This window comes from Myotis daubentonii, chromosome 1 (genome assembly GCF_963259705.1).
Source record: "Myotis daubentonii chromosome 1, mMyoDau2.1, whole genome shotgun sequence".
Classification (NCBI taxonomy): Eukaryota; Metazoa; Chordata; class Mammalia; order Chiroptera; family Vespertilionidae; genus Myotis; species Myotis daubentonii.
The window spans coordinates 201,696,729-201,712,683 of NC_081840.1; the positions used below are offsets into that span (position 1 = coordinate 201,696,729).

Consider the following 15,955-nt stretch of genomic DNA (forward strand, 5'->3'; position numbering starts at 1 on the left):
ACAGAAGGTTGAATGCTATGAAAAATGAAGAGAGTTTTATGGGAAATGGGATGTTTAGAGAGAACAGGGGATGGGGGATCAGGGCAGAGTTTAATTGGAAAGGATCATTTTATGCAGGCCTTGAAGGAAGACTTGGGTTCAGGCCTAGAATAAAAAACATTCCAGGCAAAGAAACTTATACTGGCACGCAGGAAGGAAAATGGAAAACATGTATGCATAGTTTAGTTTGGCTGAAACCGAAGTTTGGCAAGAAGAAGAGTGGTTGGAAATGTCCATTGGGTGGGCGTCTTAAAGTAAACACTGTCTTTGTCCATTTTAGTCTTTCCAAGGTTGTATCACCTGATTCCAGACGGTGAAATTACCAGCATCAAGATTAATAGAGTGGATCCCAACGAGAGCCTCTCCATTAGGCTTGTGGGAGGCAGTGAAACCCCGCTGGTCCATATCATTATCCAGCACATCTACCGTGATGGGGTGATTGCCAGAGACGGCCGGCTACTGCCAGGAGACATCATACTAAAGGTAGAGACCATGGCTGTGAGGCCATGAAAAGGGCTTAATAAACATCACCTCAGAGCAACTAACTGGGTGGGTGGATGGATGGATGCATGGATGAAATACTAAAATAAATATGGAGCAATTACTTCTCATAGTTACTATGTTGATATGTTCTTAATATGAGATTTACAGTTTAATTGAGATCGTCTTTGTTCCTCTCTGTCTTTCTCATTCTTTCACTCTTCTTTAGGCTCTCTTTATATAAATATTTCTTTCAATCTCTATTATTTTGTCTGGCTTCCCCTCCTTCTTTCTTTACCCTCTAGCTTCTTCCATCCTCTCTCTTCCCTTCCTCTACCTCCCCTCTCTTCCTTCTCCTCTTCCTCTCTCTCTCCTTCTTTCTACCCCTCCCTCCTACTTTATGTAATATAATATAAAATAATACAAAACTGGAGCATATGTCTTCTGAAATTGTTTTTAAAGTTGACTAATGGAACACTTTGTATTTTATCTAATCATTTGCATTCACACACGACTCTAAAGTAAATTTCCTGTTGCTTAATGGCCCTCCATGAAAAAAAAAATGTCACCCCTAAATTATTCCTGCCAACCCACAGACATTCCAGGGAGACAGGTGGTGGGGCAGAAAGCTTTGGGCAGGCCCGTCCTATGAGGCTTGGTTGAGGGGAAGGACATCAGGGAGTAATTTTCAGAAGAAGAGAAAGGATAAAGGAAGAGTTGTTGATCAGACACAAGACGAGCATGTGCCAAAAGGGACAAGGATTTCTCCCTGGTCATATATTTCCTGTCTGATACTCAGATGACAGTTTCATCCTACCCCTTCTAGGTTGCTGAGGGGCCAGCTCCTGACACTTCATGAGCAGTTTCTTTGGCCAGGAGTTCTCACTCTTTGGAATAAGAGAAAATTGAAAGCACTTATCGTAGAAAAAAACTGAAATTCCGATTGGCTTTCAAGGGTGGAGTACAAGGCAGGGCCCATCAACCCCAAGGGACAGTCAGCGTGTGCAATCTGCGATGCTCCGCATGGCGTCCTCCCAGTTCTGGTGGAAACGATGCTGCCTGGGAGGGTTGCATAATAAAACATTTTGATTCTTACACGGCCTTCAACTGGCACTTGCAGGCAGAAGAGCTGCCAGGACTGTTTAGCGGGCAGCCCTGACCTTCTCTTGGCCTGGACCTGATGGGGGAAACCAGACAGAGGATAAGGCAGCCAAGCAGAGCCAGGTCCTGAAGCTCACCTGGGCTTGCACAGAGGTGGCGAGCCTTGTCTGTGCAGGGGGAGCCTCCCTCCATCCCTGGAGACGCAGCAGAGAACTGGCGACTGTCCGCTGCAGGAAGGCCTTTCACAATCTCACTGCGAAGCTCCTCTAGCAGTTGGCTGCAAGCCCCAGGTTTCTTACCAAACCATAGAAATTCAAGAAGATTGTTTCTCTTCTGTGGGGCCTCGCTCCTTAAGCACAGAGCACGGTGCGACTCTCCTCTTGCAGAGCAGCGCCCACCACTAGGGGCTGCGCCTGCTTAGCAGAGTAATCAAAACCAGAAGGCGCCACCAGGCATCCGGGAGGCAGATCTTTAAAGAGGCACAAATGAGAGGGCTGAGCTTGAGGATCTTTAAGTGGCATCATAAAGTGACCCAGCCTTTCAATAAAAGAGCCTAGAAACTTCTATTCACATCAGTTTGTTTGAAACTGCAGAGATTTTTTTTTTCTTTTGTTGAGAACATGGGCAAAAGACCTTGCAGACCTGACTCACTCTCTCTCTCTCTCTCTCTCCTCTCTCTCTCTCTCTCTCTCTCTCTCTCTCTCTCTCTCTCTCTCCTCTCTCTCTCTCTCTCTCTCTCTCTCTCTCTCTCTCTTTCTCTCTTTCTCTCTCTCTCTCTCACACACACACACATGCACTCACATTCACACACTTGTCAATAAACAAGCACATTCATGCACACTCTCGCACACCTCTCTCTCTCTCTCTCTCTCTCTCTCTCTCTCTCTCTCTCTTTCTTTCTCTCTTTCTCTCTCTCTCTCACACACACACACACATGCACTCACATTCACACACTTGCCAATAAACAAGCACATTCATGCACACTCTCGCACACATCTTCTCTCTCTCTCTCTCTCTCTCTCTCTCTCTCTCTCTCTCTCTCACACACACACACACACACACACACACACACACACACACACACACACACAGTAGTGGAGACTGACACTCAGTATGGGTGACCCAGGGAGAAAAATTCATTTGGGGGCTTTGGAAAAGAAAATGTCACCTCAGTTTGAATTGAACAGCAGTTTACTATTATCATTGAGCTCAATGGAATGTTTTCTATTCTCATTTGCCTTTTCCTACTTTTTATTTCTTTTTCCCCTCAACTCCAAACGAAAAAATGAGAGTCTGATTGCATAAACAAATGTGGGGCTTGTGTCAGGGTGAGGGAGCAGAAAGATGGTCTCCACTGAGACCTGTGACGGTGGTGCCGGTGACCTCACGGCAAGTCTTGTGGAGAAATGTGGGAAGATGGGGATATTTGGACAGAGCAGAGCGGCTCCGAGGCCCGGCCCTGGTGGTTCTGTGGGCCTAGGCCTCTTGGGAAGGGGCGTGGCAGGCGGAACTGACAGCTGAGTCCCCTCCCCCAGGTCAACGGGATGGACATCAGCAATGTCCGTCACAACTACGCGCTGCGCCTGCTGCGGCAGCCCTGCCGGGTGCTGTGGCTCACTGTGCTGCGGGAGCAGAAGCTCCGGAGCAGGAACAACGGGCAGGCGCTGGACAGCTGCGGGCCCCGCGATGACAGCTTCCACGTGATTCTCAACAAAAGCAGCCCTGAGGAGCAGCTGGGGATAAAACTGGTGCGCAAGGTGGATGAGCCCGGGGTATTCATTTTCAACGTGTTGGATGGCGGTGTGGCGGACCGAGACGGTCAGCTGGAGGAGAACGACCGCGTGTTAGCCATCAATGGACACGACCTCAGATACGGCAGCCCAGAGAGCGCAGCTCATCTGATCCAGGTGGGTCACAGGTCTTTCCTAGATCCGGGTCAAAAACTCCATCACCCTGACCATCTGTCCTGTTACTACCAATGTGACATACAGTGCCTCCCATTCGAGGAGTCAAGATCGAAGGGCCAGGTAAGAACATTACTCAAGCAAATAATGTGGTTCGGGGTCGTGGACATTCCTTAGGCTTGGCCAGCCAGCCATCAGTCTAACGCAGGTAAACACGTTGGGCTGTGTGCTGTAAGCTCACCCGGTTAAGATCACTCGAGGTCAGCAGGGTTGTGTCATCTCTGTACCCAGTATGTTAGGTGCAGACCCAGGGGTCATTCAGATACATGCTGGACACATTCAAGTCATCGCATTGTACTAACTGCCATAGAAGTGGGGCTGTGCCCCCTCCAGCGATCCTGTGGACAGAGCCACTATAGGATTGGCTAAGGCTAAGCCTCGTCTCTGTGGCTACGTCCTGGCTCCCCTGGAAAGCCCACAGAAACTGAAGTATGAACTTTGGAGGAAGTCCCCTACTAAAAGAGAGAGAGAAATTATTGATCATTCAGGCAAATAAGAGTTCCCAACAGCGCAACATTGGTTCAGAATAATTCACTTTCCAACCAGTGTGATGTCATCAACCCCCAGCATGCATCTTGTTGACTTGAGCTGAATCATCATTAGTTTTTCCAAAGCTCACTGAGCTTCCAGCTTTTTCTTAGAAGAACAGGCTTTGTTCTGGGGTTGTGTGTGTGTTTTTAATTCTAACCCATTCATTCACTTAACTCAGTATGTATTACGTTTCTGCTCCTTGACTAGTCCTGGGTGAGGTGCAGAGAACAGAGAGATGATGACGCTCTGGCTGTCTTCCCAAAGGAGCCCACAGTCCAATAGGGGAGGTGGGCTTTTTCTAAATGACTGCCACATGGTGTGACAGTCCTGGAATGGAGACACTAAGCACTGTGCCGCACAGGTCATCAGCCCCCAGCCAGGACGTAGCCACAGAGACGAGGCTTAGCCTCAGCCAATCCTATAGTGGCTCTGTCCACAGTATCGCTGGAGGGGGCACAGCCCCACTTCTATGGCAGATTTTTGCTTAGATGGGCCTAGGAATTTTTCAGAGGAGGAAGATCTTGAACCCGGGCTTTGAGAAATTAGAAGTTCTCTGGGTGGGCGAGGCAGGGAGACTCGTTCTAAGGAGATACAACACAAAAGAACATGTTGCTAAAGCCTGTAGGGAAGTGGTTAATGCCTGGAGCATGGTGTCCTACGAATATCTGCCATTCCCCAGCCCATCGTGTCAGCTTCCACTTAGCGACTGAAGTGACTTCAACAGTGAGTTCGCATCAGTAGTTGACTGAATCTGATACCTAGATCCATGGAGGGTGACATAGCAGAGCCTGCCCTAAGGACTTGATTATCTACGTCCTAATAAATCTTCCCACCTTCGGGCTCCAGGCAAGGAGTTCCCGATGTTGGCAACACTTTTCAATATCATGCGTGTGTTACCCTGTTCTTTGAGGCGAGCCACACGGTGGAGGAGACTGTCATGTTAAACGTGGACAACCTGAACAGAGGGGACAAGGGGTCTTGCCCTGCTTGCTCCTCCTACCAGAATAGGAAGGACACGTTGTGCCTTGGCTCCTGAACTGTGGCTCTCAGTGATGTCCTAATTCCAAGGTGATTCTCCGCCCCATGGATCTTCCCAACGGGATGTGAGGTTATGCAGGCAGTAAATAAAAGCAGAGTCACAGGAGGCATTTCCCTTCCGGAGTTTATGCCAACTGTTCCCAAGTGCACAGGCCCAGCCTCAACTCCTCTAAAGACCACATCTCATACTCAACTGCCTGCTTGGTTTCTCCATGTGCATGTCTAAAAGGCATTTCAAATTTAATGTCCAAAACTGAACCCTTGGCTTCCTTCCACTCCACCCATTGTCATACCTGCTCTTCCCTTAGTCTTTCCCAGTCTCTAAAAATGGCACCACCATTTACCCAGTTACTTGGGCCAAAAAGAATCTTTATTCCTTTTAATATCCCCCTCCCACAATCCATTTGTCACCACCTTCCTTCAGCCAGGCCATCAGCTTTGGTTTGGCCACTGCAAGAACCTCTTACCTGGTCTCCTTGCTTCCACACTCAGTCCTCTGCCTCTGCTCTTCACACAGCAGTGAGAACAACCACTTTACAAAGTCAAGGCCACCATCTCCCTCTCTTGTGCTCAGCTCTCTGATGCTCCCCAAGACACTTATATTAAAAACTCCAAACCTAACACTGGCCTGTAGAGCCATACATAATCTGTCTGACCTTTACTTATGTCTCCAACTTCACTTCCTAAACAAAGGGAAGAATTTTTAGTATTCTCCCCTTTGCTTACCCAGCTCAGCCATGGGGCCTTCTTGTTACTCCTCAGACATTTCAAGAACTTCTTCACTTCCGGGCTGACGTTCCTGCTGTCCTTCTGGCTGGAAGACTCTTCCAAGTACCTGTAAACTCACTCCCACGCTTTAGGTCTCTTCTCAAACACCACTCTGACAATCCCATTGAAAATAGCACTGACTATTCACAATTCTGTATCCTCTAATCTGCGTTATGTTGTTTTTCTGTCAACTAGTTATTACCTTCCAATTTAGTAGAGAATATTAGAGTATCATATCTCAAGCACTTAGAGAAATGCCTGGCAATAGTAAATAATACATATTTGTTGAATGAATAAATTGAATCAAATTATAAAAATGTAAATAAATATAAAATATAATTTACACATTCTATTTCTAGGGATTTTTTGTCAACCCCATTTACCAAAGAACAAGCACCAAATCTTTGTTCCCCAGATAGAATCTCTATTATTTAAAATATATTTTCATTGATTTTAGAGAGAGTGGAAGGGAGGGGGAGAGAAAAGAGAGAGAGAAACATCCATCAGTTGCCTCCCATATGCACTGGGACCAAACCCACAACGTAGGCATGTGCCCTGAATGGAATCAAACCAGCAACCTTTTGGTGCACGTGACGATGCTCAACCAACTGAACCATGCTGGCCTGGGCTAGAATCTTTGTTTTTGTCCACTTTAATTTGTTCAGTTGTTATTGGCTGAGCACCTCCTGTGTGCCAAGAGGTGGGTGGTACAATGGGGAAGAAGACTGACACAGTTCCTGACCTTGTAGAGCTTGGAATATATTCCTATCTCAGATCTCAAATACAGTCAGGCCATTATTACGTTGAGGATTCCTATCTGTTTGTGAGAAAAAATGCGACAGAAAGTAGACAATGTTTATGAAGACATTAACCAATGAAAAAGAAAGAGTCCTTGTTGTTTTTCTTCATAAAGAAACTGCACTCTAAGCATTATTTTTTTTTCCTCTGTAAAAACTAGACTTTTTGTGTTACACTTGTTAGCGCCCTCTGCAGGTCAACCAGTGCAACTTGCATTCATTCTGGAGAAGGTCTGCCAACTTATACTTAGCAATAAGCAAAACAAAAACTCCCCTACTTGTGTCATTTGGAAAAATTTGGCATCCTACATATGATTACATATGGCAGGCTACTTTTGTAGATTAGTAACAGAAGAGGAAAAACATTTTTTCCCCTGAGAACGTTAATTTATGAAATCTTGCCTAATAGTGGGACTTCCTAAAAGATTCTTCTGCTTACTAAACAAAGTCAATGTGCTTTATAAGCAGGGGAGGAGACTTTTTTTAAAAAACTGGGCAAAGCTAGTTGGAAAAGAAATGGAAAAAATAGAATGTTGGGGAAACCCAGTTAAGCAATCACAAGAGTGGAATTTATTTATGTGATACTTGTAACACACACCAACCTGCGGGCCTTCAACTAAATACCCTTCAAAGGTTAAAACTCAGATTTCCAACCAATCCGTGGCAGCACTGGCCTTGTACCTACCCCATGACTCATATTTGCCTGACAAAGAAGTTCCCAGGCAACACGTCCTCTGGTCATGTTTTCTCCACAGTACCACGCTTCTGCCTCTCTCCACATTATTTCAGGGAAAAGTTATTACAGGGAAACCACAACTGTTTTAAATTTGACCAGCTTTACATATGTGGAGTCCTAACCTCAGCCTACTCAGCAGCAGCCCTGGGTGCCAGGCCCCAGAGTTAGAGACAGAGAGAGTCAGGCTCCTGACGAGGGGAGATCTACGGAGACAGAAGCTTGAACTACGGGCAGTGGACTGATTTAGAACTTAGTATTTTTGTCTGTGTTGACTTAAGATTTTTGAGCACTCTGGCTAGAATAACTCTGTGAAAGAGACAGCTTTGTGGAACTGTCTGGTGTCATAACCTAAAATGAGAGAACAAAGAAATATGGACCAAACATTTGAGAGCCTAAAGGCAAAAAAACATCTGAACATTCAATACCTTGGTGATTCAGCTTTTACATCTATCCAGTGTTCCACATGAGAATGACTTATTCTGAGAGTTGTGCCTATTTTGAGGTGTTCTCATCTATCTGTAATTCTGGATCAGTGGGTTCCTACTTCCTTAGGAGTTCAAATATATGCATTTAATAAATAAAGAAAATAATCATGAATTTCAGATTTTAGTATCCTCCTTGTGCTTTTTTTACCTCAGGCAACTTACAGACTCAATGCAGAAGCTTAAAAAAAATGCAAAGCTAGCTGTAGAGATGGTGATAAGATGGGTTTTCATTAATACTGACATATGTGTGATCCCCCCTCCTTTGCATGAATTACTATTTAAATGAAAAGTTATTTCTTCAAAGAACAACTGGCAACCAGGCTCTTCAAATTTTTAAAAAGAAGGTGTTTGGCCTTTAGACAGAGCCAGAAAGCGAATAACCAACTACACACGTTACCTACTTGGTCTAAATATGCGATTCCAGCTCATGAGTTCCACTACTTAATTGGGAAAAGGCAACACTTTTGTTCCCTGGAGCCAGTGAAATGAGACCTGCTAGATCTGTGTGCTCTTTACAGATGAGCAGAGCAAATATAGCATAAATGCCCATTTAAACAAATGTCCTTAGCATGGCATTGCGGTAAACGTAATGCTCACAGCTTACTGTATAGATTTAAAACATTCTTCTGAACTGAATTCTTTTTTTTTTAAATATTTTATTGATTTTTTACAGAGAGGAAGGGAGAGAGATAGAGAGTTAGAGACATCGATGAGAGAGAAACATCGATCAGCTGCCTCCTGCACATCTCCCACTGGGGATGTGCCCGCAACCCAGGTACATGCCCTTGACCGGAATCGAACCTGGGACCTTTCAGTCCGCAGGCCGATGCTCTATCCACTGAGCCAAACCGGTTTCAGCCTGAACTGAATTCTTAACAGCCCGAATAATTTTTACATAAAGCCCTAAATTTCATACATTCATGACAAAGCGTGACTTGGTAAACTGCACCGCTTAGAATTTTAGGAGTGAGTCTCATCACAGCTACACGTTGCAAATATTACAGGATCTTGAAACTTTACTACTTTTCTCCAACCTACCTCACGTGCATGTTTTTCTAGATACCATTTAAAAAAAAAAAAAAAGTTGCTGTAGGCAAAGGAGTGGGGTCATTCTATTGACTCGGTGATCAGATTCAGGGACTCAAAAATAAATTCTTATTTTGACCTTGTCACTGACATCTGTATGACCCTGTATCTGTCATACCGCCATCATCATTAATTTCTTAGTCCCTAAAAGATATGTGTTGCTTCAAACGTAAGGGTGAATATGGAGCTAGAACAGCCGTGAGCAAACTACGGCCCGTGGGCCGGATCCAGCCCGTTTGAAATGAATAAAACTAAATAATAATAATAAAAAAAGACCGTACCCTTTTATGTAATGATGTTTACTTTGAATTTATATTAGTTCACACAAACACTCCATCCATGCTTTTGTTCCGGCCCTCCGGTCCAGTTTAAGAACCCATTGTGGCCCTCGAGTCAAAAAGTTTGCCCACCCTGAGCTAGAATCTAGTGGGGAAGATATACCAAATTGCTGTGTCAAATCTTATTTTCCATCCTGGTCAGATCCTAAGGTTCCTCGTCACCTTTTCCTCCCAGCCTCCCTTGATTTCCTTTCTCCTTGGCCAGACTTTGGTTGCTCTGAGCTCACTAAAGCAGCTGCGGCCTCTCAGCAGAAGGTATTTTCCAATTCTTTTAAAAATGTACCAGGCACTATGCTAGGTGCTAACATTTCAATGGTGAACAACTTGACACACACCAGATTTGCTTCCATGGAGCTCATAGGGGGAATAGCAGCTTACAGTGCCCCATGAGCTCATCTGAATGTATGTTTCTGGAGCCCCCTAGCTTTTGCTCAGTGAGAGGTACTTTAGTTTCTCAGAAGTTCTCTTGCTCACTGGAGGGAGGGTTAGGATAAGGACTTTGTTTCTGAACCTTGTTGTGTAGGACGTTGCCATATCACTAGGAATAACTGACGGCTTTGGTATTTTTCTAGCATAGCAATCAGCAGCCCTGTTCTGATGCCTCCTGCTGTCTGCGTTGCCATGAAGGGTCTGTGTGCCATGCATGATCTCAGAGCCAGGCTGGAAGGCTGTCATGTGTTCCATAGCCGGGTTCTGGAACCTCACTGGCATTTTTCAATTGATCAGTAATGATGAAGGCAGACATCCATGGAATTCTTGGCTTCAAAAAACATAGAGACAGTCCCCTATGCATGTATGAAATGGCAAAATGGGAACTCCATCAGTGAGGTTCTGGGTGTAACTGGTCCACCAGCAAAAAATAAATAAATAAATAACACACACACACACACACACACACACACACACACACATACACACACACACACACACACATCCTACTCTGTGATGGTTAGACTAAAACTCATTTTCTAGCTCCAGATCTGTTGTGTGTACACAGACACACACACACACACACACTCTCTCTCTCTCTCTTATTAGAATGAGTCCAGAGTTCACGTTTTTGAGATGACTTGAAAATATATTAAATATTGAAGAAACTAGCAATACTTGACCTGGAAAGGAGAAGAGCTAAGCCAGGGCAGTGAGAGTTATCTTCAGAGAGGGTTGTCACATGGAAATTGACTCTGGGTTACCCTGGAGGACGTGGCCAGAACCAATGGGCAAACAAGAGAATGGCAAATGTAAGCTCAGCCTGAGGACAACTTGCTCATTAGTGCATCTAAAAACGGCCTGGCTGCCTTGGGACACAGCGAGTCCACTGTCGTGGGAGGCACTGAAGCATGAGCCGGTGACCGCATGGCAAGGATTTTGCAGGGGAATTGAAGCATGGGCTACAGAGAACAAGCTGGCTTAGACGATGTCTGACATCTCTTCCATGTCTGTGGCTTTCCAACTGTATGGAGCCAGTTCTCATAGTCCCCAGGGCTGTGGGAGCACAGGATGGATGAACAGAGAACAACACATGAGCAGTTGCTGGAAGGGAAGCGGAAGTGGGGCAAACTCCAGAAAGCTTAGAAAGAGCCATCCTCACAAGTACACACTGAAAATCAGTGAAAGCTAGATTGTCTCACTCTGGGTTCCTTGGAAGAGAAACCTGAGGGGTATGTAGATGCAGAATGAGGTTGTTTTTAAAGAAATTGTCATTAAGACATTTGATGTTAATGGATGAAATGCTAAGTGGAGAAAAACTCTGTAAACAGCTTATATTATTATAAATCCAACTATACCTCTTACTCATCTCTGTAACAAGAGAGTCACCCAGTCAAACAGGAATCTCCTGTGAGCCTATACTGGGCTGTCGAGGGTGCTGTGTATATGGTTACCTGCTCTGAGCAGCTAATCCTCCATGCCCAACAGTCAGTTTAGAGTATTCCTCTTTCAGGTGTTTCTATCGAATAAAACCCTGGGGCATTGGGGGTTGGCATTGGAGTGGTGAATGTGGTGACCCTTAACTTGAAACTTCATAAAGCTAATGCAATAAACACAATCAATGAACCCACATAAATTGCATAGCTTACCAAACATTTTAATTAATTTTATATATATATATATCTCAAATGCTATAAACCATTTGGTTTAACTCCAATCCTCCTTTCCTGATGAACAGATGAAGGCTTTGGGTGGGTGAGAAATGTACACCTTGAGTACAAGTGCTGCGTGCTCTCTTGCTCTGCCTTTATTTGTGGCTGACTTTCTCTTTCTCAGTAACCTCATGGACCCATGTAATGCCAGGACGGTAGAAAGACCCCTCTCCTCGAATAATTGGCTCTGTAAAATGCCTCTCCTGGCTCCTTGTGCTGTAGCATCTTTGATTTTCATCGTTCTGTTCTGCGAAGTTTCTGGTCCATGTTGCATCCTGACAATATGAGCAGTTTTTCAGTCATAGTAAATTTTATAGGGGAAGGAGCCATTTCCAGGCTGAATGTGGTAGAACTCCCAGACTCCTTCTAACTACTAGAGATGACATTTTATTATTTTTTACATGGGCTACCTATACATGAGGCTGCTGGACTATGGTTCCCTCCTATGGCCTCTGCTTCCCTCCTATGGCCTCTGCTTACTCCCATCATATAAATATTATTGGCAGTTTTTAGTCAAATTTCAAATGCTTAGAGAAAAGCAGCCATTAAACCTACCAACCAAAAGCAAGCTTTTCCATGAGAAATGATACTCAGTTTTAACCCTCTGGCTTTCTCTAAATGTTAGGATTTTCCTATCTTTTCCCATAGACATAATTGGCTCTGCCTTTGAAACTCTGTGTGTTACCCACATCTCTTTCATGGCACCTGCTTCTGACTGTCCCTGAAGCAGAACAAGGGCCCTGAGGGCAGGAGCATGTCCCCAAGGCTCTTAGCGAAGTGCCTGGCCCAGAGCAGGCGTACGCCAGCTGCGGGGACAGATGGCTGCCAACAGGCTGAGGTGCACAGTGGAGAATGTGGACGTCATCAGAATCCCTTTCCTCTAACCCGAAAGGAGAGAGGGAGTTTAATGCGTGCATCTTTCTTGGAAGAGAAAGGAGCATATGGCGCAGCAATCGGGCTGTGCAACTTGTGACCACTGTGCCCAGAGTTTGTCTAGATCAGTGATGGCGAACCTATGACACGCGTGTCAGAGGTGACACGCGAACTCATTTTTTGGGTTGATTTTTCTTTGTTAAATGGCATTTAAATATATAAAATAAATATCAAAAATATAAATCTTTGTTTTACTATGGTTGCAAATATCAAAAAATTTCTCTATGTGACACGGCACCAGAGTTAAGTTAGGGTTTTTCAAAATGCTGACACCGAGCTCAAAAGGTTCGCCATCACTGGTCTAGAGCAGCGCTGAGGATGCTTAGGGAGAGAGGAGAGGAAACTTCAAGTGAGAGGACCTAGCTCTCGCCTTGCCTCTACTTGAGCCAGCCAGTTGTTAAACAGTCCTTTCATCCAAATGCAACACCCAAGTGATGCGAGAGAGAAGCTGCCCCACCTCCAACCTGTAGCATGTTCTTCCTCCGTTTACTTAAATGGCGGTCTGCTGCGCCCCTCTCCCGGGCACATGTTTGTGTCTGTATGAAATGAACAAGTTGCTGCCATTCTCTCCTTCATTCAGTCCCTGTGTCTCCCGCTCGCCCACCTTCTCACCCTCACTCCACATTCACACCAGATTCATCTCTGTGGAAAGAAAGACAGATGCTAAGGCCTGTTTCTCGACACTGAATCCAGCTGTTCCTGGGAATAGGAGCCAGGACAAACACATGAGCCCATTTTCCACCTTCAACTTCAAAAGCTAGGAAAGAACGTGCATCAGATAGAGCCTTGCTGAGAGCAATTTATAAGGTGGCTGGTGAGAGCCACAGATCCAGCCTTGCAGGGAATTTATTTCCACGTAAATCGATACCAGGGTTACTTATTGGAGTGTTCTTCCTGCCAACAAGTTAATAAAAGTCAGCATTTGAAAATCCAGTGAGAAATTCGTGCTCGCAATGTGAATTAAATAGCTCTTGAAGGCTGCTCCTTGCCATTTTGGATTTTGCCTGGCAAGCTGATTCGATGTGTAAGTCTTGGATTTTCTCAGCTTTGATGAGGTGGTCAGGTCACATTCCTGGTCCAGAGTGAGCGCAGCACAGGGTGATGGCCTAGAGACAAACCTGCTGCCCAGAGCCTTTGAAACATCGGAGTTTCCCTGAAGATAAGCAAATTTGGGCTCAGCCATTGACGTTTTGATTTGAATGTTTGCCACTTCTTATCTCTTAATAATTTTTGCTTCAGAAAGCTCACAAAGATAACCTCATTGAGATAAGTGAGGCTCACAGTATTAAGAAAGAGACAGTGATTACAAAATACTCTTCCAAGAATTGAATTTAGTTCTTCAGGTCAGCTTGCTCATTGTTGTTTCCTGGGCTGGTTATTTTTGTTCTGTTCCGGCACAGGCTTCGGATGTGATGAAAAACACCCGGGGAGTGGAAATAGGTGAAGGAACAGAGAAAGGGCAAGTACCGGGTAGACCCGCAGAAGTGAAAGTGAGCGAAGGACTTGAACTTTCCTTTTGAGTTCTTTTTGATAGGATTTGCTAAATTTATGTGAAATGAATCTATTTGACTGGCCCGCCGTCTACCATGACGTTTACAATAGACACGCTTATGGTGTTTCAGCAGTTGTTCTTAAAAGTTCACCTAAAGTACAGCCAATTGACCCCTAGGTTTTCAGAAAGCCCTGAGGAGCGATGTTTATTAATATAAGGATGCAGAGTTGGGAAGGTTTGGGCTGATCCGTGCTGGACCACAGTGGGGATCTGATGTCATTGGTGGGTTCTTACTGCTTGAGGTTTCACAAACAAGGTCCTAGTTCCTGAGAGTGGGAGTGAGTTATGTTCTGTGGGAAGGACGATGCAGAGAAGAGTCAGGAAGCAAATAGCTCGGTTCCCACTTTCTGAGCTCATTTGAATTCCTATCTGAATGGAATTCAAAATCAGAAATGAAGCAAGACTTTCTGTGGCTCCTTTCGTGGCCTGACTCTCTCGTGGTCTGATGGCCATGCCTGCGATGGAAGAAGGCAAGCAGGCCAATGTCAGGTCTGCTGTGGTTGTGAGTGGTCAGGGGGTGGGACGAAGTTGGGAACCCCTAGAACGTACTCCTCTCTTCTCTACCTTCCTTGTCCCCAAATCTAGTATTTTGAAGGGGACTTTTCTAATCAAATCTAGCCCTGCCTCAGGCACTGTTAGCTTTTACTAGAGTGATGGGTAAGCTCAAATAGCTACTTCACCAGGCCGTCGGGAGGCTCTGTTCATGTATGTTTCACGGGAGGCCCTGTTCATGTATGTTTCACAGGCCCAAGGTCTCGTCTCACTGCCCTGCAGACCTGGAGCCTCAGCAACCAGTTCTCATGCTCTCAGGCACACATGAAACTCCTCGGTGGCAGAAAGCCAGCCTGGGCATTTATGGTGTGGAATGGACCTTAACCAACAAGGAATGTATTTGCTATTTGGTACGCTCTGTCCAAGTATCAGCACACATGGCAGAGAGGACTAGTCGTCAGAATTAATGTAGTCAGATGGAAAGCGAAGGGTTGAGGCAAAGGGCTTTGATCGGGCTGTGTTAGGGCCACTGGGTCACCCCTGTAGTTCTGAAGTGCTCATCGTTCCCAGTACCCAGATGTTTGAAACCGTCAGACGCAGAATTTGTCTTCCTGCGGTGATAACATTCCTGCCAGTAACTCTACTGCTTTTTCTTCACTGCTGACCCTTGGTTTTAGACCTTCAGCCTGGAGTTTGACAGGGCTGCTACTTTACACTGTACACCCTATTCTATTGGAAAGTTTCTCAAACAACATCTCAGGCTGTGAACCGTAGAGCCATTCATTGGATAAGGGGTAAAGGAAATGACTCTTGTGTTCTTGTCAAATTACAAAGTGGGCACTGCCATGAAAAATACTAGAAACCACTTTTTTCCATAGAAAAGGTAAAACTCACACATTTTGGTAACGCTGGTGCCTGGATGCTTGGGAAGGAAGCTCTGAGTGCTAACGCCTGTGTCTTATCACCCAGGCCAGCGAAAGGCGCATCCACCTCGTCGTGTCCCGCCAGACCCGTCAGCAGAGTCCTGACATCTTTCAGGAAGCCGGCTGGAGCAGCAACGGCAGCCGGTCTTCGGGGCCAGGGGCCAGGAGCCACAACCCCAAGGTGAGGCCCAGTAGGGTATGTCCACCGCTTCTGCGGTGAGTTATTTCTCGGGAAGGCTGCACACATTAACATTTCTAAGTGTCATCTCTGGATTTCATCACTTAAACACTGTGTGACTTATCTTGTAACAATAAAAGCCCAGAGTCCCATCTTCAAGGCCTGGTGGGATAGCAGGTGTCTCCCATCCAAGCAGAAGAGAGGAAGATGCAGGCGAGTTTTGAAACCTGATCTTGCAGACCTCATAATTTCTGGTCTAAGCCAAATAGATGTCATGTCATTTCAACTCATTTTGTTTCAGGACTGTTTTTCATTCACTTTGAAATGAAGCAAGAGGTTTGCTTGGCTTCTGGATTTTGAAGTTCCCAGTCTG

General features: G+C 45.3%; 1 protein-coding gene across 4 annotated transcripts in view; it reads left to right on the forward strand.

Annotated features, from left to right (window-relative positions):
- LNX1 (ligand of numb-protein X 1) overlaps positions 1–15,955 on the forward strand; it is a 116,274-nt gene that overhangs the window by 85,245 nt on the left and 15,074 nt on the right. For 3 of the 4 annotated variants that reach the window (XM_059671110.1, XM_059671120.1, XM_059671139.1), the window contains 3 exons: positions 320–522; positions 3,156–3,527; positions 15,451–15,585. In XM_059671110.1, the coding sequence (XP_059527093.1) occupies positions 320–522; positions 3,156–3,527; positions 15,451–15,585 (710 nt within the window). The remainder of the gene's footprint in view (positions 1–319; positions 523–3,155; positions 3,528–15,450; positions 15,586–15,955) is intronic. The other variant, XM_059671131.1, reaches the window with a different exon arrangement.